Source organism: Phaethon aethereus, assembly GCF_964289735.1.
Source record: "Phaethon aethereus genome assembly, chromosome: 1".
NCBI classification, from domain to species: Eukaryota; Metazoa; Chordata; class Aves; order Phaethontiformes; family Phaethontidae; genus Phaethon; species Phaethon aethereus.
Genome location: NC_138575.1, coordinates 48327952 through 48355482, shown reverse-complemented (window position 1 = coordinate 48355482; position 27531 = coordinate 48327952). Strand labels below are relative to the sequence as shown.

Sequence of the window (27531 nt, the reverse complement as noted above, 5' to 3'; positions counted from 1 at the left end):
AAATTGCACAACTTCCAGCTCATCGCTACGCTCAGTGACTATTAACAAGCTGGAAGGCGCTCAGGGAAAAAAATAGGGGAGAAGGGAACACCCTCGAATTGTTTGAGGATCGCTGATGTTATGCTTCTGCCGCTGGGATCATGGCTCCCTTTGGAAGGAATTTATTAAAAACCCGGCATAAAAACAGGTAAAGTGCGTGAGTACGTGGAGGAAAAAGGAGGGCGATATGGGATGGATTTCTACTCTTTTTTTTTTTTTTTTTTTGGTTCTGGGGGAAGGATGTGTTGCTCCGGACCCGTGCCGCTCCCGGGAGCCGTGACTTCGGCGCTCACCTGGGAGTGGGAGTCGGGGCCGGGGAGAGCGGGTCGGCGTGTGCGGAGGGAAGAGGCGCTTCTCCCCCTCCCGCGGACCTTCTCTCCCCTGTTCTCTCTGGCTCTTTTGACTCCTGGGCAGTATTTTCAGCGAGGGGAAGATAGCTTTTCCCGACTTTGAACCTCCCCCGTCTAAACCAAGGCGAACATTGGAAGTCCCCCGTGTTAACAAGGTGAGACTCGGCCGAGGGGGACCTGGAGCCCCTCACCCGCGCTGGCAAAATACTCCCCGAGTTCCGCATGGGAGGGCTGCGGCGGGCCGGGCCGCGCCGGGCCGGGCCGGGCCGGGCCGGGCCGGGCCCTGGGCCGGGCTCTGGGCCGGGCTCTGGGCCCCTGGCCCTCCGCTTCCCCTCGTTTCCCAGGGGGGGAGAGCCGCAGCCTGCTGCCCCGTAGGATCAAACCCGTCCCTTAACTGGTCCTCTGGCTATAAGCCTGGGAGGTAGGAGAGCATCGATCTTCCAGCGTGGGCAGGGGAGATGCTTTTTTCTGGTTAGCCTTTAGTCTGAGCTGGACTTGACTGCCTATGGGGGTTTTTTTTGCCTAGAAAAATGTTCAGGGTGTCAGCTGTGGTCCCTGGGTTGGCTCCTGCGAAGTTTCTGTATGGGGACTTTGCCCCTCACGTCGTGCGTGCTTCCACATGCCGCGCACGCCGATTGTACAAAGAAGAAAAAGAGTTATGTAATCATTTTAAGTGCTAGGATGGCACTGGATTTTTTGAGTAAATGTGCTTGGAGTGGAGCAAATTTGCTTGGAATTTACAGTGGCCGAACCCATCTAGCCAAGACTGAACAGAACGAGATCAGTGAAATTTTGTCTCGGCGAGAAACTCAGAGATCACTTGTAATCTCATCCCTGCATTGACTGGTGCTCACCACTGAAATTTAGTTCATATTTAAGTGTACGCAAGGGAAAACCTTTTCCAGAGGGACTATAATTGGACCCTAAAAAGTCGTGTAAAAATGTCCTGATTTTTTTCCAGGTTTGACTTTAGGTTTTCCTGTTCTATACACTGAAAGTTATTCTGGGGGGATTGTATTTGTTGGGAACTTAGTATATTATATGGTCAAGGTTTAAAAAATAGGATACTATTAGAATTATTAATACTGTAGGTTACTGATTAAACAGTGTATATTGCTAAAGCGTCTGGAAACAGAAAAACTTTGTGTACTTCTCGTGGACATTTTATGTTCAGAAGATCTGGAAAGGTGGACATGAACTTTTACATTAAATTGCTTTTACATAGAGCTGTAAATTTATTACTATTAAAATAGAAGTTTTGCTACTGCCGTCAATTACCTGAATAACTGTGTTAAATCACAAAGCACAGTTCCCCTACATTCAACGGTGAAACTGATTCTCTTTTGGACCTTTAAAATATCTTCATACTAATTGCATCAATCTTACTGTGTTTGCTGATGTGACATTTTATTCCACAGGAAAAGAAAGTCATAATCCAAAGCTTTAAATAGCCAATAAAAATTAAAATAACAGAGGAACCATTACTGTGAACATCTAGCACTTTCTTCTAATTTCACCCCTCCCACCACCCCCTGAAAAAAGAAACTAATGCCTTTAATGGTAGAGAGATGTTGTGGCAATAAGAAGAGGCTGAAAATCTTAAGACTACAGAATGGGGGAGGGGGGTGGGGTGGTCAAGAACAAAGCAAACTACATAGTTCTTAAGATGTGTTATTATCTATTGAAATGTTTACATTTCTGTGCATTTCACATTAGCTTTTGATACTGATTTTTGAGAATTAAACTTTGCTTATGCAGTTAGTAAAAGAGTCTTGCAGGATGATTGAAGAGCTACGTAATAATTCTTTTTTCATTATAATTATACCTTTGTGAACTCGTTTGAAACCTTGAAAAGGAAGTCAAGTGAACTTAAAATCCTTGTCTGTGTTTAGAACAGTGGTTGGGGAATCAGAATTTGTGGCTCATTACCTTGTCTTAGTCTGCCTACCTGTAAAGAGGGACCAAATAGGGTCATACATATATACGTATATTTAATCTGCTGGGTTTTTTATTAGGTCTAGCACTTCTCTCTGAGAAACTCAGTTTTTGTAACAGAAAAATTATTGACTCAAGGTGGAGTATGGGAGGAGCAAGAACTCTCCTTCCCTCTCTTCCCATTTTGCTTTTTCACGGCAAGTATTTAATGACCATTAACTACATGCAAATGTAACTCCTAAAAGTTATAAAATAAGCATATGAGGAATAAAATCCATGTTTACAGGAGGAGGACATAAAGCTAAGTCAAGGCAACAAAGGTGGTTGGAAGAAGAGCCAGAAGGAAAATGAAGGCATTATAGTCATTTGCTCCGATAAGAAGATGACACCTCTGTAATTAATGCTTGTCTTGCAGCATTGCCCAGAGGTCCCAGATCAGGGCCCTGTTTTGCAGTAGACTCTTCACATCCAGATCATAAAATGTTAGTCTCTACCCCTAAGACCTCGGAGTTTAAACAAAGAGGTTACTCTAACTGTATCTGTGTGTATGAGGTATTTGAGCAAGAGGTGGGGGATGTTGGCTGTGGTGACACAAGCCTTTAGAAAAAGAAACTGAGATTAAACCTCAGGAAGACAAAACCTGTGCTGAACTCCTTCTAGTATTTGAAAGATCTTAAGTCAGTATTACCCTTTTGGGCTGCTGAAAACTCACTCATTCAGAGAGACAGCACAAGGCATAGGTAACCATTAGATCACTGTAAGCCCTGATTTGATTTCAGAGGACCAGTCACCAGGAATGTGGCCCCAACATATTTTTCTTGTCCAGGAAGAGAATTAGTGACATCTCAACATCTTTTTCAAAAGTTATGAGGAGTTTTGCTACTATTCGTTGGCCTCCAGCGGCATCCAGAAATAATCATAGTCCTCAGAGTGTGTATGCGCTTGTCAATGTGTCCCCTGGAAAACAATACATCCAAAAGGTAGCAATGCCAAGCTCCACCCACCTACAAACCCAAATGCGTTCAACAGGGATGGGCTGTACCCTCTAAGGCAATAAAGGAAAAGGGACAGTTTCCTGCAGGTTTAAGCCTCCGTAATATGAATAAACTCAAGGGGATTTATCTTTATGCAAATCTCTTAAAGATGCTGTTCTCTGGGAGTGTGAGGAATGCTCAACTGATATCAAACTTTGGAAGTGTGGTGATGTGAGGAAATGCTCAGCCCAAGACAGAGTAAGAGAAAGGGCATTGAGTTCTTTGCAGATAAAAGTCTAGTATTGATCTAACACATTGCACTGCACAGAGACAAAACAGCTCCCTATCAAATACGAGCAACAAATAGAAAGCATATATATACTTGCAGTGTTTATGTACCAGGGTTTCACATTGTATATGATTTCCTGGTTGCTAAGTAGAACAGGAATCTATGCCCCGTTGATTTTCTGTAAGATTAGGACTTTTCTGCTCTTGGGCACTAGATCTGGTCACTTCTGAAAATGGGTCTTTATGTTCATTTAAATACTTCAGATGTTACCCACCATCTCAAGAGTATCTGGATCTATCGTTGTCTTACCTGTCCAGTGATCTCACACCAAGAAAGCTGACTCCATTGCTATTTCTCTTTCATTGAGGCCTCTTCCGTGGGTGTTTCACATAAACCTTACCCAAACTTCCTGAAGCTCTGCTGTTCCATGCAAGTTGTAGCCAGGGAAGTAGAAGTCTGAAAGGGAGAGCGTACAGAGAATGTGTCTTCTTCACATATCTGTCCTTGATGCTGTAGGGCTGTCCTGTTAGGCACAAATAGCTTGAGAAATATTTTTTGTCAGTGTAATTCATACTGGTCCTAAGTTTGCCACAACCATTTGTATGCTCTGTTGACATACAACACATCTGAACCCACGGTACTGTTTGATGATGAAACAGTTGTGCTACAAATCTGTTATTGTTTAAATGTATTTATTGCTTTTGCTTTTCCTTCCTGTTTTTTCCATCTTTTACTGTCAATGTCTCAGTGTCACAGCAGTTAGCATAGTGTTTCTGTATAGGAGGCAAGGATCTGCTTTGCCTACTTCTTATGTTTGCCTCTAACCAGCGTATCTCTGGCTCACAGGTAGAAAGAAAGACCATATATTCATTCATACAGGACTGTCCCAACACGTACTGTCCCAACAGCCAGAGGCCCCTCTCCAGTGAGAGAAACATTCGATTATTCTCTCGGGTTTTATATTACAAGTGCAGGTTAATGAATTAGATTAGAGACTTCATCTATCTGATACTGACCTAGCATTACCATGATCCCTCCCTCCCTCCCTCCCTCCCTCCCTCCCTCCCTCCAGTAGTTTCTCAGTGTACCTAGTTAGCACAGTGATTTGAGTATTACTCTGAACATCTCTGCTGCTCTACGGTGGAGTACACTGCTGTACATTTTAAGCCTTGGTTAAGCAAAACTGAAAATACTCACCATTAAGGTTTGGAAAAGCTCTTGGCAACCAGCTGCTTATCCGAATGAGAATGAACTGTGTATGACCCACACTGTAAGTCTCATGGGATCATGTGAGATGTCTAATACCTCTCCTCTTGGATGAGCATACCCGGAGAAAAGTCTATATGAAGCTATAAAGGTGCTTTTTGATTCAAGACTACCAGGCATCTGGTATGTATGTTGGGGGAGGGGGGATAAAGCTTATTTAGAATCAATAGTACTATCTGTGTTAAATTTTTAGATTGAAAAGATGGTGCTTGTTTGGTAATGGTGGAACACATTCTTCTCCTTATTTTTACTTTTCCTTGAGCATGAGATATATTTGTGAACTACCAAAGAAGAAGTTCCTTTTTGAGACAGAGTTCATACATCATAATTTATTTTCTGGTCTGGCTTGTCAGCTTTGTCTCAGGGGTCAAAATGGTTGCATACATTTTCTAATAATCTTTGTACATATTTGTTCACTTCACTTTCAGGAAGAGCTTTTCGTCTGGCAAAGCACTAACCTCATTTCTAAGGAGTTAATTATCTACTGTTCCAGGAGGGCAGACAGCAGTTTCATTCCAAAGGAGTAAATAAAATGAGTAATAGATGTGTGTAATACTACACCATCTAAGGAAAGAGCATTACTTAGGTTAAGTTGAAACTAATCTGAAACACTAGTATAATGTAAAGTCAGGCTGAGAAGATACACTTCAGAAAAAGAAACACATTTTTAGTAATACATAAGAAAAATCTCACTGATCAGTGTTGATTTCCTATTTTACTGATGAAAAATTAGCATTTTACATGCAGAGAAAAGAGACATGTTGCTAAATGTGTAATGATTTCAGTAAAGAGATGTAAGTTTTCAAAAATGGGAATTTTTTTTTAATCTAGTAACTTTAATAAAAGTCAGTGATAATCACAGAGTAGTACCCCTTGATTGACCTACAAAGGTATACACTTAATGCTCAGAAAAATCTTATTTTTTTGTTTTGTTTGTTTTATAAGATGAATAATAACAACTTAAAATTATGTTCTTAAACATTATTATTTGCAAGCATTAACATCACATATGCTGTACAAGCTTTAATTAGTTCATGTAACTTCTATATTTAACATGCAGATAAATCCTTATTAATGGTGACAGAGGGATGATGCAAGATAAAGTTTTTGTTTAAGACCACACACTAAGTGAAGCCTAGAACATGTTGGTACCCAGTCACGTGCATAGGCAACTGAGCTATTACTGTCACTTCTGATGTTTCTTTTATGTGTTACTCTAAAGGTGGTGACTTTCTGCAGTGCTACTGTGCTAGCAATTCCCCAAGTATCACATAAGATACAACAGATAAGAGTCAAACAGTTTCAGGATGAACAGAAAGAAAGAGTGGCCAACCAAATGGAATCAGAGGGGAAAATAGATGACAATTTATTTGTGTAACAAAGGCCACAACCATCCTCTATAGAATGCAGGTACTAAACAAATACTGTTCAGTGTAATTTTCAGGTAGGTAAGATCTTACATTACAGACAAACATCATGCAGAGTTCTCTGAAAATTTCTGTTAAATGAGTTTGTGTCCTGTCTTTTTTTTAACCAACTATTCCATGCCTATGTCTCCTATTAGAAAAAGTTACTTAGAACTGCTGAGTGCAGTGCAGTATAGTTTTCATAAAAATTCTGGTGATGGCATTGTACCTTCCAGGGTTGTAGATTTTCCATGGACTTGCAAAACTCTTGCAATAAAAAAGAAAGTTTTTCATAAATCATCTGTATTACACATAAATATAAAAGCCCAGAGCTAATTAGTGATTTTGGAAGTTGCATTTTTGGGGGAGCCTTGTACAAAAGAAAAATTTTCAGCACCTTTCTGGAACTTGCCTCAAATGGGTACCCACTAGTCACCTTTTCCTTTCTTGACCTATCCAGAAATGCATTTAAAGCGCGCATGTTGTAATAGTGATAACGATGCAAACTTGTTTGTGACCTCAGACAACTGATAAGCATGCTTAGTTTTCCTTAGCTGTAATTTAGGTGATAATATTTACATGCCTCAGGAAAATAAGTACGGCATGACTAGACAGTGTGAAGTCTGTAGAAGTGCAGAGTGTGAAAGCCAGTTAGTGGGATAAGTGTGAATAAAATCTGGGAGTTCCTTGTTTCTAATTCTTGTACAGTCCACTAGAGCTGGCTGCCACACAGAGAAATGAGAATACACTGTGGATTGTTTAGGTTTGATTTCACATGATTCACTGAGGAATTTTCAACAGTCAAGAATTTTTCATGTTAAAAATGGGTCATGAGAAGGGTTGTAACGTCACAGAAAGGGAGATAAATAAAAAAAATGCCATGTGTACTTTAACAGATTTTGAGGTGGTTTTGTGAGGTGAATATAAGGAAAGAAAGTTAACTTTTGAAACCAGAAATCAGAAAGGAAGGTTTTCACTGGTAATGATAATAAAGTTGTCATGTAATTATGTTTTTAATGCTATGAAACCTAAGTCCTGATAACATGTCAAGAGGAGTAAAAGACACTATACTTGAAAGAAAAGTTTCCAGTGCAAGTTTGGCACACCTCTCAAATGGACTGTGCTTAAAGTTGTGTTTCTCTTTCACCAGCTTTTTCCTATTTCACTCTCACTTCTCTCTGTCTGAGTACATGTTTGCCTCTGTCGATTTGAACCATTTCATTTGTAGTTCAGATGGTTGCTAGGCATACGATTTTTGACCATTAGAAGAAGCCAGGCTACCAACTTATTTCTTACAATGTAATCTTGGAGGTGATGTAAACATCTGTTTTCCTTGGTTTGGGTTGTTTTTTTGGTTTGTTTTTTTTCCCCCGCATTCATTAGTCAGCTACAGAGTAATGATAGGAGGAAAATATATTTATGAAGAGGGTAGGTATTTGCTGTGAATAAAATATATAAATATAATTTGTGTATTTTGAGGGTCAAAACTGTCTGATTAATTTGCTTGCTTTATTCTCCACCCCTATCTGTTCTCATTCATTAATGTAAAGAATTCTGAGTTATGATTTTCCCATTATAATGGAAAATATAACCAGCTCTTTTGAAAAGCACACGATATTCATTTTGTCCTCCTTGTAATAAAACAAACAAACAAAGCTTAAAATAAATATGCAAAAGCTTAACATTCTTGTGTTCGGGGACAAAATCGGGTTTATAAAAATGTAATAATCTATTAGACCAAGTTTTATTTACCTTATTTTAACTTCTACGGATGCATGACCTCAGTGGAATAGTGTAGTTGAGTGAAGACTACTAATTTTTAAGGGAGTCTGCCTTGGGTCTTGAACCTGCAATTTGCTCTGTGTTAATAGATTCCTTCATCCATGTGGAACACCTTACTTTGCTTTCCGCAACCTCCTCCAAATTCAAAAAGATTATTTCTACAGAGGGTAGTTTCCACTCTGAAAGCACTTTTAAACTACAAAATTTTTCATAGCAGCAGGTGGGGCACTGTTTTGATGACACAAAACTCCTCATTTATCATATCAGATTCTGTTCACTAATCAAAGAGTGGCTTGATGATATTTATAAATGCGGGATCATACACCGATTTTCAGCTGCTCTTGTTTCTGTTGGCTTCATAATTGGTAAATTGATGTTCTCAACTGTTGTTTCACTTGGACGTTACCTGTTGACAGACTTCCTCTGTACTGATTGCTAAGGCAGTAAGTGTACTTGTTTAACCTGACTATTGTCTGTATCTCTCAGGGCCACTTTGTTACTAGTATCCTGTTTTACTGAAAAGCTCTGTACAAATCCAGTTCTCTAACAAAAATTTAGGATTGGTATCGACTTTACCGTACTTTCCCAGACTTCTGGTATTTTAAGGTCTAGGTAGATAATCATGTTTGTTTATACATGAAGGCCATTACAGGTGTTAGACAAAGATCTGAGTTATTTTTGGAACTGCAGTTGTGGATGGTCACAGTACTTACTTTGACTGACACTCATACTGTTCATAAGATCCAGGTACACGGTAAAACACACAAGTCGAGCTTCATCTTACTCAACTTTAGCCATTGAAAATTTAGGTATCTAGTCATCTAGGTACTCTTTGTAGTTAATGGATACATCTAAACACTTCCAGAGGGCAATTCATTCAGCCTTAGACAGGTTTTCAGTATGGCATTAATCACACTTTTGGAGGTGCCTATCTTATGCCACTGATTACAGAGGAAGGTCAGAAAATTATCTTTGACTACACATCTACATTTTAAATAGCTTAAGGTAGATGACAAAAGCTCCACCCCAATCATTTTCAAAGGGAAGCTCTTCATGGAGCATGCTCAGACTTTGTAGAGCACCTAATTAACCATCTTTTGTACCATTCATTTTGGAAATTAAAAAGGGAATAGTGAATGGAGAGGTGAATTACAGGTGGGTAGTGTATGATTAAGGGAGAATCATCCTAATAGCACGGATGTCTTCCCTGCCCCTGCCACAAAATTCCTACGTGATCTTGGGCAAGTCACATAAACCGCAGTTTACGAAAGTGGTTGCTCACTGCATGTTCCTCATTTGCTAATTTGGTGTCCTGTAATCTATTTTGCACAAGGGCTGAGCAAAGGAAGGTTATGGATGTTTTGCTTTGGACATCTGTATAGATACCAATTCAGTTAGCCAAAGTGGGAACTTAAACAAGTGGATAGCTTTGGCTCCCTTCTAAAAGGGAGCGCTCTCTCTACAAGAGTATGTGGACGTAAATTCAGTAATGTGTCAGCTTGTGAAGCAATTGAATATCTGGTGATAGAAGGCATATAGCAAAAGATTAAATTAAAAAATGTTTCTTCTGTGAAGGGTAGTACTGTACATAGGAGAGAAGATAAAAAATAAACATACTGAAAAAATGTAAGTAAAAAGGGCTAGATTTATGAAGGAGGCTTTGGTACCTAAATGTCATTGTAGTCACCTAAGACAAGCTTTAAGAACTTTTGATGTTCACAAAATTATGATTAAATCCTGAAGTAATACCATTTTGACTCTCAGCACTTCACCTGCCTATACTCCCATCATGTCTTACACTGGTCCTGACAGCTCTGTGGCTATGTGCCTTCCTCACACCTTACCAAAATTAAGAAAAAGGCAGTCTTTCAGCTTTTTTAACCATGACGTCCCGTCTAATAGCCCAGTTCAGGGCATGTGCAACAACACACAAAGTGCAGCAGGCACCCTGGTGGCCAGAACACCCCTGTGAGGTGCCCACTCTGGCATCCTCAACATGTATTTGTCAGGAAAGTCCTGTCAAGCTATTCTAAACTGAAATGATCTCAGTATTTCCTGTTGAAGCTCTTCCATTTTGTGCTGGCTCATATGAGTTAACAGTAATCCAGAGAAAGACAAGGATTCATGCTGAAGGCTTAAGTTCAAAAGTTCAGGCTTTTGGTTGCTGTTCTAATTAATATTGTATTTTTTATGCAGTGAACATTTGAATGTAGTCTAACATTATCTAAGTCCTGCCCTTCTGTTCATGTTTCTGAGAACTTTAGGGCAGTTCCTGCTGAACTTGCTGGTGTCAGCAAATCCTTTTTGTTAGGAGTTGAACTCTTCCATGGCACTGTTTGTGGAAGTTTAGGTGTCCAAAAGGGTGTTATGAACTTCAGCAGTGGGGAAGACACCTGAAAGTTGTAACATTCAGTGTCTGCAATGTCTCAGTACCTTCTGTGGCTTTGGCAAAACTGAGTATTGTCTCTTGTATGCATTCAGGTGAGGCAGGATGTACAGGAGAGAATGCACCTTGCTATGGATACGCTGAATCAAATTAATCTTTGTTGAAACAAGTTGCATGGAAAACTTTAACACCAATGCTTAAAATTTTTGAGTACTTGACTGCAACTTAAGCATGTTTCTTTCTGCTAAAGCATTTGTGCATGGTAGACATACATTCAATATATAAATCCATATATGACAGTTTGTGTTGTATGTGATCATATAATGCATATGCATAGCACATAAGATATACTGTCACATATCTAATTACAGATCTAACCTCTATCACCTATAGCTAACATGCCCTAAAATATATTACAACCACCAAATTATCGTATATATAAAAATATGTGCAGAAATAGTCACTTCTGTAGATTGCATATATATGCATCTACATATTACAAAACTGGGTACATACATGGGTTCTTTAAAGTCAGAAGTGACAAATAGAATGCGAACATGTCATGGAAGAATGCTAAATATGTGTATTTCTCTAAACATCACAGAGTTCACATGGCAGAAGGAAGAATGCCTTTATTCAGCTGTCACTGCGGTATCCATTCAGCTTATGAAGTGCCTTGGTAGAAATAAACTGCCTTTTTATCCTCCTTGAGCTATGAAGTCATCTGAATTGCTCATATGTTGAAAGAATCCCCACCTGCAAAGCCATTTGGATATGTGAAATAAAGAAACATGGGATTAATTTGAATGTTGACTCAGTCTGACTTTCTGTGAACTAAAGACAACAATTACTTTGTAGTGTCTTTCTGGTGTCACAGCCCTTTTGGGATAGTCACTATCCTGCCATAGATGCATCTCACAAATCTAGCCCCATTATTTTTTGGGCCTGCCTTGGTCTTTGGTCACAGACTCCTGGCCTTGTTTGGCTTCAGCTGTGCCCACTGCAGGTTTCTGGCCCACACCTGGTCTCACTATTCATCACAAATCTTTTGCCAGGGGTTACAATCTTTTCACCTGTATCAAATTTTTGAATGATTTCTTCCTAAACTGTTCAGTCACATTCAGGTGGGTTATCTTAGATGGTTTAACAAGACCTGTATCTTTATGGTCTAATTCACAATGACTCATGTGGTTTGGAGGTCAGACAAGCAGCTCAGTTCCAGTGGGAGGGTTGTGATGACAACTGACATGGCTATAAGCCTCTTCAGGTGGCCCCAGCTGGAAATTCATTATTTGTACTCATTATCTCTATTCTAGAACAGTTTTGGGGCTTAAGTCATGATTGTTCAAATATTTTAGGACTCGCATGGATTTTTATCTCACTCGTGGAATGTCTTTCCTCTGCAGTCAGCTTCCTTTATCTTCTCATAGCTAAAAATGGTGTGTGTGTGCTACTGGGCACTATTCTCTGTATCTCTCTCTTGCCTATACTTCCTTCTTTACTTTAATCCAGTGGATTTCCCATTACTCTTGATCTTTACGATCCAGCATTAACCTTGCTTCCAGACAGCAATTCCTCCCTTCTTGCCTTCCCTATCTCTGTTGCTCAGCTGGCTAAGAACCAGTTTCACAAGCTGCTCTGCCCTCTTTAGCATATCCATTGCTAGGGCAGAGCACAGCTGGGAAGGTTAACAATTTATTTCATTTGCTCAGTAGTTCCTTCAGAGAGAATGTGGTGATGTTTCAGAAACCGTATCAGCCTGTGTCTAACTACATGTTGAAGCATTCATTGATAAGCAATTTTAGAAAATTACTTGAAAGCATAAACTGCACACATCTCTCAGATTGTCAATGGACACTAAAATGCTTCAGGTTTCTTTTTTTAAAATTTATGTCCACTCTTCTTGTTAGCATAATTATAAATCTAGTATCCAATTTAGCTCTTTAGGGTGAAGATTTATATAAGAGTCCACTTCATCATCATCTTTTTTTCCTTTTAGCTCTTCAAATACTGTAAGTAAGGGAACACATTTGTCACTGAATTATCTTTCAGAAAGTTTGAGGGAGAAATTTGAAAGAAAAAAAAATTGTTTGTAAATGAGGTTTTGACAGAATCCCTTTTGAGGTGACATCCTCAGTGTAACTTAATGAAAGTAAATGAAGTGGGGAAGATCATACAGTATAATTTCAAAGTGGGTGGTTCAGTCTCTGCAAAATTTATTGCAATAAATAGAGAAAAAAATTAAAGCTTATCCTGCCTTTCTCATTCCTGGCAAACTGTAAAGAGATACTCAAACTAGGTTTTATGATATACAAAAAAATCTATTTTGAAAAATCATTAGATGTCAAAAAGTTAAGGAAGGGTGATGTTTGATGAGATGGCTGAACAGATCTAAAGGCTTGCTGTTGCACAAAGGGCATTCCTAAGCCCCCTTTCCAGGCTCCTGGTCACTCTCTACTATTTTCTTTGCACTGGTACTATTCTCACCTGACACCTTAGAACCCAACTCTGGGAGCACTACTCAAAAAACTTTTTTTCTCCTTTTTATTCCCCCCCCCCTTTTTTTTTCCTTTCTTTTTATATTTTTTTTATTTTTTCTGTGTTAGCTTGCTGCCAGTTTATCAGGCTGGAAACCCTTCGGTTAAACTAGCAAAGCCAGCACAAGCAAGGAGATGGGAATGTCAGGTAGACATCAGATTGCCTAAATTACTTCATAATATTTTAAGCCATACAATTGCTAACCTATAAGACTAGATTTAGCAGGAAAAATAGTATTTAGGATAATCACTTTCGTAAGGTAGTTATCTTGCAAAAAATTTTGTATATTTTGGGGATGGGTCTGGGAAGTGTTGGGGTGTTTAAAAAACAGAAGATAAAAATACTGATTCCTACAATGTTCATTTTCAAAATCACGAAGTACAATGTCCAAACTCTGATATTTGCCATAAGCTTCTGCTAGAGCACTACAGAAGTAGTTACAGTAGGTTGCTATCAGGAAAAGACTATAAGCAAAAGAAGAGATGCTTTGCTGAGTCTGAGTTCCATTTGAGGATTGGTGAAAAGAAACCAAGTCCATCTGGACATTCTTCCCTTTCATTGTGAATGAGGTTAGGATCTGCCTCTCATGGTGCCACCAGAAATAGAGAAGAGGTACACTGAACTGTTTGAGCCATATACTGTGCATAAGTGCTCATGAGAAGGTAACCATCCCAGCGTCCTTTAGCCCAGGGAGTATTGGAAAGGTGGCATGAAATCTTACTATTTCCTTGTCTGTATCTTGTTCTTTTATTCAACATACCTTTTTATCACTGGTCTACATATAGCACGCTTTGTTCATGTTTTGGCAGTCCAGGCCCAACCTCAGAATGCTTTGTGTTTATTTCTTCACTGAGCAAGACGCTGACAAACCCAGGGGAGGGAAATAGTGTACGTTTGCCTTTCAACAAAAGCTGAACTGAATTTCATGGAACAACAACAACGAAAATCATTCTTTCAACCCTTGGAATTCCCCCGACTTCTTTGATGTCAAAAGCTCATAAACAACCAGGGTGCTTTAAAAGGCAGTTATAAAAATTCTAATGGGAGAAGTTTGATAAACCAAATTTCTGTTGGCTGTAATAGCAGCACTAACTTTACCATTTAGAAGCCTATGTTCTAAATGAGCTATAAATGATTCTGCTTCCTCTGTATTATTGAGAGTCATGGCATTTTAGACACATTCTGTACGTTATTATTAATAACAGACCCATAAACCTTATATAGTGTAACCAGTGCTTAAATATGCATAGGCACTTAAGTAGACACAGGAACAATATACAGAATTGTATTTTTGCAATGTAGCAAAATTTTGGTGGTGGTAGATAAAAGTACCAGTGGCAACTTCATTTGTCAACTAGTGAGAACTACCCACTGCCCAAAATCAAGATGTAGCATTTGCTATATTGATATTCTTAAACTTTGCATGTTGCTTACTAACACTGAGGAATTTGAAAATGCCCATCTTCCTATTCCCCCCATCATGGTCTAAAGAGTTACTAACACTGAATATGTCAGTGTTTGTTTTGGCTCTGGAGTTTTTCCTGGATCTTCCATTCCTGTATCACAGCTGCTTCCTCAGTAGCAGTTGCAATATACACATCAAAGCATGTTTTCCCAGTAAAGCAAATTGTTAATGTTATTGTTGGTCATCTTGGAAAATATTTTGATGGACAGCTAGCTATCCTCTGTTCTCAAACCTCCACTGTGTCAAGCCATCACAAATACAGGCCTGATATGATAACATGTTACCTGTCATGGCATTTTGTGTACACAGCACACTTGCTGATGCTATTCATTGCAATTCCAAACATTTTTTTACTAATATCCACTTAACAACCTTATGACTTTGAATATACAATGGATAAATGATGATTTGTCCGACAGGAAGGCAGATTTAAGGCATAGATGTAATTTATAGAGAATGTATACCTTTAGGGAGAGAGGTATAATTTCAGAGGTGAGACAGGAGAAAAGGGCAGGGACAGATGCAGTCTTCATCCGAATGGAGGCTGCAGGCTTTGCACTTGCCTATAGGTTAAACAATTGGGAGCGTAAACACAGTATAGAGCAGAATTAATAAGGAAAGGGGAGGACTTAGCAACCTTTTGGTCACCTTTGCTGAAAATCTGCATTTGGACTTTGCAAATGAGATTTTGTAAAACAATACTGGCCACTGGAGCAATGGCACAGACTTACGTCATTATTAAATGGAGGGACAGGAGGGTGTTCAGGATAATCCACCATAACTACCACTCTTATCTAGTGAGCAAGGTGTATAATTCCTCTTACAATGTCTTTAAATTTCTTTTTTCTATTAGTGCAACATTCTGAGTTAGTGCAATTTCTTGGCTTATTTTCTACTTAGTATAAACTCTGCCATCTATCTACTTATCAGATGATAGAATTATTACTTTCAGTCCTTGTTGGTTCTTCTTGTTGTCTGCTTTTATTCTTTTACATCTATTTTAAGTAATGTCAGGGTTTTTTTTCCCTTTTTATTTTTCTTAAATATTGGTCCTTGTTTAGGCACCTGTGTCCAAGAAGTACAGTTATTAGAATGAAGCACACAATTTCCCATTGGATTTTTACTGAAATCTGACATTTGATGTCACCATGAACTCTGGTGTGAAAGACTTATTTGCAAGAAAATAATTATCTTTACAGAACATTTTTTTAAAACCTTCATACTTTTCATGTTAGTCATTCTATGGCAGAATAATATTATCCCATTCCAATTCAAAATTACTTAACTGAAATTTGTCATAGAGCACTAATATAGTGTAAAATGATTGGATAAACAGAAATTTTCACCATACATCATTGATGAATTATAATGTATGCAGTTTTGTACACTAGCTAACTGAAGTGATGGCATTCCTCTGCAGAAAAGATTAAGGAACTGGTTATAGTTTTAAGTGCATGAATTATAATTGATACAGGACATAATTTTCAACAGCTGTTGCTAATTAAAATGTTTCATGAAGCTTCCTGCTTCCTGACAGTATGAGAATCTTGCTGCATTAAAAATGTATGCATTTAAAAAGGGATTACAAAATGAACATAAACTTACGCCAGGAGAAATGTGTTGTACACAGCTAGTTAAAATAGCCTTTGTTTAAATTGTTTTCTTGTTTCAAATATGTGAAATATTTCACTTAGAACATCCAAACTACTGTGTATATGTTTGAAAAATGTCACATGAATACCTAGATGCCTAATTTTCTTTTATTTTTAATAAATGCCTGTGTACATTTCTGTAAAGGGGGAAGCTTTATCATGGAACAACATTACATGAATACAGAAACAGATGGTAGAGAGGTATTTAAGTTACTTCTTTTGAAAAAATTATTTTGTTTTCACAAGTTCTATGGTGTTCTTCACAAGGCTTCCTGCAGTATTGGGACTACTCTGATTATCTGTATGGAAGGGTATTATTGTTGTTATTATTGTAGTTAAAGTAACAGCCCTGCCTTGCCATGGTACTTTTTAGCTAGACATTGCCCTGACTTTCTTGTGATTCAGAAGGGAAGAAGGACCAAGTTTCTGACACATCAGTATGGAATTTCTATCTCCTACATGATATGGACATTAACTGTGCCTCCATCAATATTGTTTTTTAGGGATAGGTGAAGGGGAATGGGAATGCAGTTACTTAATAGGCTGTCTTGAATCCCTAAGGCTTTGGAGTAATTCCAGCTTCATTGGGTGGTGAGAGAGTAGATACTTCCTCGTTGCTGCCCTTAGGAAATTCAGAACCATGTAATCTACTTAGGCAGGAGGCATACTGAATATAAGATTTGGCCTTTATTGCTTTCTGTGTAACTTTACAGAAGGTGACAGAAAGTTGAGAAAAAAGGTGGGTTAAATGTGGATAGTCTGAATAAACTTAGTGTGAACTTCTAATATGATCTGTTTGTGCCTGAAAGGTTGAAATACTTCTTACCTCAGCTTTCATATGGGCTGCGTATTCTTTATAGCTTTAATGTTTAAACTCACTGTCAAAAATCCATTTGGATCAAATTAAGTTGGAGTTTCTTCCAAGCAAGGGCTGCAACACATGGCACCAGTAGCTTTATTTTTTTTCAAATTTCACAGATAAAAATCCCACTGAGCCAAAAAATGTTTTGATCTTTTCTTTCAAAATGATCTTCCACTGTCTCATATATGCTCTTATTTATATATATGGTAACATGCTGAGATTTTGAGAAATAAATAATAAAAGTGATATCGTATTATCATTTCTAAATGGAATATGACTGATAAACTAATTAGCCCTTATATACACTGACATGTAAATATCACTGGTATAAGAAGCTCTCAAATGACATGGAGCATGTGTCCTATGGTACAAATGCAGGTTGTTTGTATCAAGTAGGTATGTCTGTAATATTGGCCTCTCCTTACTTCCAGCAAGCAAATATAATTAAAAGCCATCAGATTTCTTTGATAGTTAGTTACGACTTGGATCTGAGGCACAGAGATAACAAGGTTATTATCAAGTGCTTAAAAAAGCTGCGTGCTCTCTGGCCCTTGCACATGAAGGAAACGTTTATGAGTGCAGAACAAAGAGAAGACCATAGCACAAATACATACTAGCCAGAATCCAAATGGGCAGATTTGCATGCCCCAGCAGCATGCTTAAAGACCATCCCCTTGAAAACACTGGATTACTAAATGTTTTTGTGGCAGATGTCCCTTGTTTTCCCAGGATGTTTTATGCTTTTGTGTCACACTGTTTTCAAGAGAGCAAGTGGCTCAGCAACTGAGCATGCTTGGCTTGGAGATTGTTCCCCACTGTGCAGCATGGTAGGTAGCAGATGAGGCACACAAGGTCTTGGTGAGGAGCTGGGAGTGCAGAGCTTGAGAAAGAGAGAACCTGCCAAGAGGTGTGGGGAGCCAGGGTCTTCCTGACAGTTTCATGTTTCTTAGTGGATTCCAGGAGAGCTCTGACATGGCAGACACCAAAGCTCTAGGAAAGCAGTTCACTGTGAGGATGAAGTAGGCAGCATGAGGGTTGTCTCCTAAAGCTTTTTTTTTTTTCCTGTTCTATCACTTAGTCACATTTGGTTTCTCCATTGAAGAAGTGAGTTGTTCTGGGTGGTATTTTGATATAATGTAGGTGTTTGTTTCTTAGACATTTAGAAGCACTTTTGTCTTACTCTGGGGAGCTCATGACAGTATCGCACGTACCTGAGAGCTCTGGTCAACTGAAGACCTCAACATGGCAGCCGGTCAAGCATAAACCACAATTATCATCTGATCTGCTGCAGATTAGACAGTATGTTCAAATGTGCTATTGAGAGGGTTTATGCCATCAATAGGAGGCTGTTTATAAATTACTGCTCTGTTGCTTTTTTTGCACTGCAGATGACAGTTGTGTTGCTTTCTGGGTCTTATGTATGCTGAAATGTATTTATGCAAGCACAGCATCAAAAATTAAAAAAAAGATGAAGTGAAGTTCTCAAAAGTACAAAATTTGATTAATTTTCAACACTAAAATTGGATAAATTAGTTACATAATCTGCTAGCATAATACTAGAAGCAATCCTTCTGACATAAAGATTACTGATTATGTGCCATTTGCGGATGCAATGATGAAAGAAAAAAGGTGGTATTATTTTACCAAGAATTACAAGAATATTCCAACCCACAAACAATTGTACTCTCTAACAGATACGGCTTCATGACATCTGATTAACAGTAATTTAATTCATACATAATAAGTAAAAGCTCTTCCAACTCTAAAAATTAAAATTATAAAACATTATTTCCCCAATAAATTGGTGAAAAAATGACTAGACTATTTCACACAAATGGATTGCCAGCATAAACTCTTTGATGTCATATTTATAAATTATTAAGTTGTATACATTTTCAAGCAAAGGAGTGATGTTCTGCTTTGTGTGCCATTTATTTTCACCTGCTGATTTTTTTATTCTGTATAAATGATTTCAATGACTGGGAGGAGATAATTAATAAAATTGTTGATCATTAACATAATCTCAAATTTTTAATCCCTTTCCTAACACAAAAAACTTTCATGGTCATGTTGATTTAAAATCGGTAAAGCATTAAACAGTAGTATTAGCAAGGGGTTCACAAAAATGTCTGGGCTGTGAAATTTCTAGCAAATATCTAGGTATTTTTGAGTTACTCAGTCTGATTAGTTCCTTTGGGATCGTACATCAAGAAATAAAGGAATGTTGAGAATGGAATTCCATTTTATTTTTCTGTGAACATCTACAATGAATTTATTACAATGAAGAGAGAGAAGAGTTTTATTTGTGGTTTTTTTCTCAACAGAGACAAAATATTTTTCAAATGCCAGTGATATTTCAGAAACACTATGTTAATCTGCTAACAATATGATATGTAAGTGATCTAGTCCCAGAATATTTGCTGAAATTAGAAGGAAAAATTAGCATCTTGTAGACATGTAGAATAAATTCTAAAAAGTAGGGGGGATCCCTTTATTTGATCGGCATGATTGGTTGTAAAACTGTGTTCCATATTTAAGAAGAAAGTTAAAATTTTCAGGAAGGCAAAGAATTATGTGTTGGATATGTATGTTTTTGTACCAGACATTCCTTAAAGTTAGTGAATATCGAAAATGCCATTTGCAGTATTTTAGTTATCTTATATTTTGACTTTGTCCAACATAAATATATGTTTTTGTTTTGTCTATACGTTGATGGAATGTATTACATTTCTCCCCCTGGGCCTGAATATTAAATTAATGAAATGTATATCTGACACACAACAATCAGCTTGCGCTGACAGAATCAAGACTCTGTGTGAGGTCTATAACGTGATTAGAATGTTTTTTTGGGTCATCATGAAGAGAAGCAAAGAGTGGAAAGCATAAAACTAGCAATCAAAACAAACAAGAGATTGGAAATGTACTTTTGATCATTTTTAAGCTTAAATTCTCATCTGTTCCTGAGCAACAAGTGACTTTGCAAAAAAAGATAGATCTGCATGTTCTCATTATCATCAAGGCTTTAAAATCATAGATACATGAATAGAACATTTCAGTGATCAGTTCAAAGAAACAGAATTCAAGCCAGAACTGAAAGCTTTAAAGCTTGCTTACAGCAACAGTAATAAACTTTTGGAAAAACGAAGAAGTTGCCTAGCTAGTTTTGTATAAGTTGCTACTGGAATTGGATTTCAAGAAAGTCATATATTTAAACTGGATAAACACCCTAGCTATTAGATACTCATTAATTGATAGGTTATTAAAAATGACAATTCTTTTGCTTTCTCTAAAAAACAGCAAGATGACAAGGCCAAGGAATCAGTAAATATAAAAAGCTTCCCTCTTCATTAAAATGACCGTCTAAAAGCAGACTTGTTGTTGAATATTGTGATTTTTAGTATTACATCTCAAGAAAAAAAAAATCAGTCAATAACCAATATTTATTCAAGATGTGGAGTTATAAATTGGATTATATCTTCTTTAATACTGAAATGACTTCATAGATTTCCTTATAAATGATAGTAATAAATTGAACAGCAAATGGAATTGTCAGCATCTAAACTAAGCTATGAAGTCATAATACGTAGGTCCCATATTTAGTTATCTTTATTAAATCTACTGCTGTCTCAACCATTCTTGTTACATATCTCTCAGACAATAAACCAGAATCTGACTGGATTATTCTCACCTATAGCTACCTGAAAGTGAGCTATTTAATTGAAGATGGCAATATAGGTCTCTTGTCGTTAATGAAAGAGAGAAATAGCTTTGTTTGAGAATTCATCCCAATGACATAGATAGCTTAGGCTGTGGTGACTTTCTCCTTGCCACTCTCTTCCCATGACAAGTAGGAACTTCGATGGTGAATTTATACTGAAGTCATAACTTCCAAATGCCTAAGTGAGATGAATTCCACTTCGTATGTGGAAGTGGGGAATCTGCTCTCCACTTCCTATGAGGAAAGCACAGCTTAATGACAGTTGGTTCTGAGTATTATCATCTTTTTGCATCCTGAAAGCAAGTCTTTAATAATTGTTATGCTGTGATCGGCACACTGAAGCTTCATTTTTGTTTGGCACTACCTGAATTAACTACGATTAAAGAATTATACAATAAATTTTACTTAAAAGGTCCATGGTAGGCCACGTCAGTTTACCATTTTATAGTGGAGGATAATAAAGAACACTTTTGATTTTTTAGATGATATTAGAAATCCATGACACTGTAAGATTATAAATGACTTGCTAGCTCCTTTTGATTAAAAAGAAAGATCAAAAATTTAAAGAGGCTGCTGAATAAAAATGAAGATAATATATGTTGTGACAAACATATGGAAAAAATAATGAAAGAATTTGCACTTTACAGTTCTGTTTTGATCCAGCGAATTACAGCGATGTTCAGAATTTCTTTTTTTTTTCTCTCCTGTTCTGTAAAAGGTGACAATATAATTACAAGGTGTGTGTTACATATGCTATACAAATATATATATATGTGTATATATTTTCATGTGTAAGCTACTTGAGTTCTTTGTGTACCTGCATGTGCATACATTATCCATTCCTCCAGTGCTACTATTAGTTTCGGACTTCAGTATGTTAAATACGCTATAGAAAGGGTAAAGAAAAATCGATGTAAAAAAGTTCGATGTAAAGTCTGGGTAGACAGGTGCATTGTAACTGAAAAAATAACAGGGGGTGATAAAGAACTAGAAAATTATTGAAAAGAGTAATTTAAAAAAGTCATTTTATATCCATATAGTTTGCAGAGTTCCTGTAGAGATTGCTTTGCAATAAGCAATGTATTTCCATCAGAAGCTTGCTTAAGTCCTGCTGAAGTCAGTGGGAAGTCCATGTGAAAAATGGGAATAGCAGAAGTATTTATCAGTACACTAATACTATGGGGTATCTATGGAGTTTTCAAATTCATCTGAAGATTTACTAATAACACAGAGAGAAACCGTCTTCATAGGAAAGCTTTAAAGGAGGCAGGAGGAAAAGAGACAGTAAGCTTTTGCTTAACTCACATAATCTGTTACACATGAAAAATATTGCCTAGGAGACAATATGGCAATCAACCAAAAACAAGAAAGAGAAAAAAAAATAGGAAGAGCTTAAATGTGCAAACAAATTGCATAAGACTCTCAGAAGAATGCTAGAAGGCTGAGATAATGTGTATTCCCTGAAATGTATTTATTGATTACAAAAAACAACAGGAAATACACCGTCTGAATGTACTTCCTCAAAATCCAAATCCATATTTCTTGTGTTTTTATGCCTGTTTAATTTTTATTTTTCTATCGGTACTTTTATAAGTTGTAATTCGGTGACTGGTAATATACTTTTATTTCTAGGTCAATTATTTATGTATCAGTAGTGAACATTGTTTGAGGTACTCTATTTTGGTAATTCGTTTTGCATAATTTTATGTTTAACATATTCTGTAACTCTGTAGTTTATCCCTTTTTTCTTTTTATATCTGTAGTATAAAGCAAATACTGCGTTACTTGACTGTCACAGCTGACTTATGCTGCAATTGTCTATTTATGTAAGTTTCATTTAACTATCAATCTGTCAACAGACAAAAATCTTTCTACAGCATCCTGTATTCTGTAAACCTGAAAAAACTTGCAGATACTGACTTCTTAGCATGTGACATACTTAACAGTAATGCCATTTAATATGATATTGTCTTTCATTTAAACTTGAATATTTCTGTTTCTTCATGCCATTTTCGATTTTCTATGTCTGTGACATAAGCTTTCCTATTTTGAGAAGCAGTCTATAAAAACATTATTAATCTTCTGAACACCAGTTTTAAAAAGTAATTACTGTAAAATGCTGGCCTGTAAGAGAGAGCTATTGAAGTGGGAAAATGATGTCATTACTCAGAGTAATCTACCAAAATACAAACTTTACAGAGGAATGTTCCAAGACCTCGAGCAATGTAGTTGGACAGAGCTCTCCCTTGCGATGACACTAATAAACTCATTCTTGTATGTTTTATTAATATTCATTTGCAGTCTCCTGGTTTATTGCCTCTTGGTCAGAGTGGCACCTAGAGCTGTGTCACCCATAGTTCAATTTATTGGGTTGTAGTTTGTCTCTCATGTTGTGTAGTAATTAAGAAAAAGAAACAAGTGGGATTCCTTTAATAATCATAGGGTATAACCCTAATTAAGCCAAGTAAAACTCCATTACTACTACATCTCAAAAGAGTTGAAAAGTACTGCGAATAAGTAGTCACAGATAGAAATAAATGTGGTATTGAACCCTTAGAATATTGTCCAAATTGTCGTTATCATTTTCAAGCTTTCTCTGTCAGACTGGGTTAAATCTCATTCATTCAAATGAACTGGAAGTGATACCAGAAAATCCAAGGAAATGCATTTTTCCTCAGGGAATTAATTGTTTTATCATTTTAGGCAAGAGGTCAAATTACCAGGTCTGGGCAAGCAGCAAATTATGCATATGGAGGCTAGAGGACAGGAGTATCCTGAACAGGTTCCACAAGGCCACTCTGTCAATGTAGGTCCATGGCAGTCCAGGGCTACTCAGGTGGGGACAAACTTAAGAGTTAACTGTAAAGTGAGCTTCTCCATTTGGACAGCTGAATCACGCTCTAGGCTCCACTGATTGTATTGATTAGACAGCTATAGTAACCATAATGGGATCTTAGACACCTGAAGTTAGGTATCTCAATGTATAAGGAGGTACCAGCTGCTAATGTCAGGTTAATACTACATTCATTGGAATTCATAAATAAATTTTTTTAAAAAGTCAACTTTTTACATTTTCTGGCATTTCTTTATCATTACAAAGGTTATAAAATACAGACCTATATATGTATTCTGTCTCAGTGTTCTCACAGCTCGCTAGAATTCAGGCTATTTGGTACTTCAGGAAAAGCAACAAGTTTCTTGAGACTTGTTAGTGAAAAATCACAGTGGAAAATAATGGTGTTTACAATTGTGTGGGTGCAGGTGTGGCAAAAGAGCTATAGATTTATCCTATCATCGATTTTTTTTAACTTAGCGTTCAAACATCTTTTCTCAGTCATCTATGTTCAGTGTATATTTGGAGGCATGATTCTTCCCTTCAAAAGCTGTGGTGATATTAAGAGCTTACAAATGTTTGTGCAAAGTCTGTGTTATGAGAACAGATATGCAGATCTGAAAGTTATGTTATCCTAGGAGAGTCTGGAAATGTAATGCAGATTGCCAAGCTTTATAACTTACTGTTAATGCACACATTATGTGTACAAAACCTTAATTTTATAAAAGACATTTTGTGTGAGATTCACATTCAGTTGAACTAGTAATAATATTAAAGCAGCAGCTGAAATGGGTGTGTTTTTCTGTTACTTAGTCCAAAGGTATTTCTTCATGTAATTTAAACAAGAATATTGCCTTGTACAATAATAAGGAAATTTTTCAATGTGATAGTTGTATCCGAGTTACAGCTATTATTCATACAGTCTCTGCCATTGATATGTAATTTATATTGGGTCTCTTCTTGTTTTCCAGGTCTCCCAACAAGGACATGGCTTCAAATGAAAGAGAGATTGTGGTTTGGGTTTGCCAGGAAGAGAAAATTGTATGTGGCCTGACAAAGCGCACAACTTGCTCAGAAGTGATTCAAGCACTGCTTGAGGAACATCAAGCAACATTTGGAGAGAAAAAGGTCCTTTTTGGAAAACCTAGTGATTACTGCATTGTAGAAAAATGGAGAGGCTCAGAGCGAGTGCTTCCTCCCTTGACAAAGATTCTGAGACTTTGGAAGGCCTGGGGGGAAGAGCAGTCTAATTTGCACTTTGTGTTGGTAAAGTCAGATGCGTTCCTCTCATTTCCATTGTGGAAGACAGCTGAAGCTAAGGTAGTACAAAATGTAGAAAAACAGTGGGAGCTCAGTCCAGCAAATTACATGAAGATGTTGCCAATAGACAAGCAAAAGAAAATTGTCAGGAAAACTTTCCGGAAATTGGCCAAGCTTAAACAGGACAGCGTTCAGCAAGAGAGAGATAATATGGAGACACTGATTCATCTGATCATTTCTCAAGATCATACCATTCATCAACAAGTCCTTAGAATGAAGGAACTAGATATGGAAATTGAAAAATGTGAAGCGAAATTCCATCTAGATCGTGTGGCCAATGACGGAGAAAATTATGTTCAGGACTCCTATTTAATGATCAATCCAAGTGAGGCTGAGCAGCAAGGGAGCAGGCCAGATGATCAAAGAGAGATGCATGACTATTTGAGCAAAAGTGAGGGAATTTTACAGGTCGAAGAGAGACTGAAACATCACAAACAATTAATAGAGAAGCTGTGTGCTGAAATTGAGAGAGAGGTACACGGTATATGCACAGAAAAAAATGGAGATGATGTTCACACAGAAGGAGCTTCTAATGCTGAACTAGAAAACTCAAATTTGGAAAATGTAAAATATGAGCTGGAAAAAAGTATGAAAGATGGCCTGAGAATCAACTCATACCTGAGCTGCATTCAGAAAGAACTTACATACAGGGACTCACTGCTTCAAAAGAAGGAAAAAGAATACGAACTTCTTACAGAAGAATTTAATTTACTACATGTTAAAGACAACATTGAAACTAGGCTTCCATCAAATGAAGAGCCATCCAAGGGCAGCAGCATCTCCAGCAACAGCGCTGCTATTCCTGACTTTGTTCATAGAGTGACTAATCTGGACATAAATGATACAGACTCTGACACTGGAATCAGCTCTACACACAGTCAGGACTCTGAAATAACTTCAGGGGACATGGTACTGTTGTCAACATAGTTGAAAACAGTCACGCATTTATGAAAAGTCGTATTTTGGAGGATATTTATAAGAATTGGTAAACCTTGTTGTCTTGAGAGTTCAGCCCTTCAAGATGTTAAAACTGTGGCACCACTTTAGCAAAGTAAACAGTGTCATTTATGTGCTTAGTAGTATACTTGTGCTTAAATGCACGGGCAGTCTCATGGGTTAACTGCTAATAGGTGCAAGGTTGTTGGCTTTGCTAAATCAGGACAGATTGTTTAGACCTTGTAATATTGATACTTGGTGAAGCAGGAGCATTCTGACTGGCTTGGACCAAAAGTCTGGAGATTTGATACTCCCTAATCTTTGGGTCCACTTCTCCACCCCTCTAACATTTTAGGAATGTGAATTAGAGATTAAACCAAACTAGACAGAGAGCTTGATTTTCTGCTCTGTTACATTAGCTTTATTCAGCTGGAGTTTCCCTGCCATGAAGCTGCTGTAAAGGATTATATAATTGAGCATGTGATCTGTTAAAAAATAGTTTTTATGATATTGCAGGACAAAAAAAATGCAATAGCATTTATGCTGTGTATTTAAATTTAGTTTTGAATTGTCAGGATGATATTTTCAAAAACATCTAGGTCTCATTTTAAAATTACCTTACACACGTAGGTTTTTAATTTTCATTCTCTTTCAGCAGTATTTAACTGCTTCGAAGATCCTTAAAACCCCTCCTTATCTGCTGTTACCCTGTAGTTGCCCCAGTGATGCTTAAGTCCACATAGTTCCTGCCAGCGGGCATGTCAGAACTGCCTGCGTCCTGCTTGTGCGAGACGCTTAAATCCCAAGCTCACACCTAACCCCAGGGGCATTTTCAGCAAGGCTTTCTCCTGCCTATATCACCAGCCAGATCCAGTGTCTTAGGCCTCCTCAGATCATGACTACCAAATAAAACATAACAGAAGGGACAGGTAGGAACCAGACATTTTTGGCTCTGGCTAGACATTGTTTCCCAATAGCCAGGTAGTTACCGTTTTCACAGAGCAGGTAGGTTATCAAATCCCATCTCACGCTATTTTGGAGAAGGGATGTGGACCTGTAAAACCTATTTCCTTGGTGAGGACTTTGGAATACAGCTAAAGCTGATCCACTTTATATAGCTCATTAAATATTTGGCCCCAGGAAAAAAAAGAAGAAATGCAAAACATGAGAATTTTACAACTATGTAGTTAAGTCAAACGATTTCACTTTGGATGTAGTGAAAACCCTAAATCCTTCTCCCCACGTTCTCCCCAAAGCGAAGGTGTATAATTGAGGTGTTCTTGAATTGTTCTCTAACTCTGAGCTGGAGACTCTGCTAACAGAGAATACATGAGTAATTTCTGGGATGCCATGGTTATATTTTGCAGATCAATCTGTTTAATGCTTTGGATTAAATGAATTGAATGGAGAAATAGTTATGGTGTTTCTAAATAAAGTTTAGCTGTAGCAAAACTCAAACAGATCCTGGAATTAAAAGCCTACAAAGTAAATAAATGGACAGTACATAGAAGTGTAAATTTATATATCTATATAAAAGATAAATCAATATATATATTTATACCTAGAAGGTATAAATGTAAAATACTTTCAGATACACTGTTTTCCCTTTCTGTATTTTGTTCTCTTAAATGTCTACCAACTGCCTATTTTCTAAAATGACCAAAGTGCTAGGACTGCTGATTAGCACATATTTGACGCAAAAAAAAAAAAAAAAAGGAAAGGAAAAAAAAAGCTTTTTCTAAAAAGGCAATTTTTGGTTTTGTTTTGTTTTTTTTACAGG

The 27531-nt window shown here is 37.4% G+C and overlaps 1 protein-coding gene across 1 annotated transcript; it reads left to right on the top strand.

The window, feature by feature from the left end:
- Positions 1-140: 140 nt before the first annotated feature.
- RASSF9 (Ras association domain family member 9) lies at positions 141-25742 on the top strand (the record flags this gene model as incomplete). The annotated part of the gene is made up of 2 exons (XM_082000384.1): positions 141-187; positions 24467-25742. The coding sequence occupies 2 exons, from the start codon at positions 141-143 to the stop codon at positions 25740-25742; spliced, it is 1323 nt and encodes a 440-aa protein (XP_081856510.1).
- Between the last annotated feature and the right edge of the window lie 1789 nt (positions 25743-27531).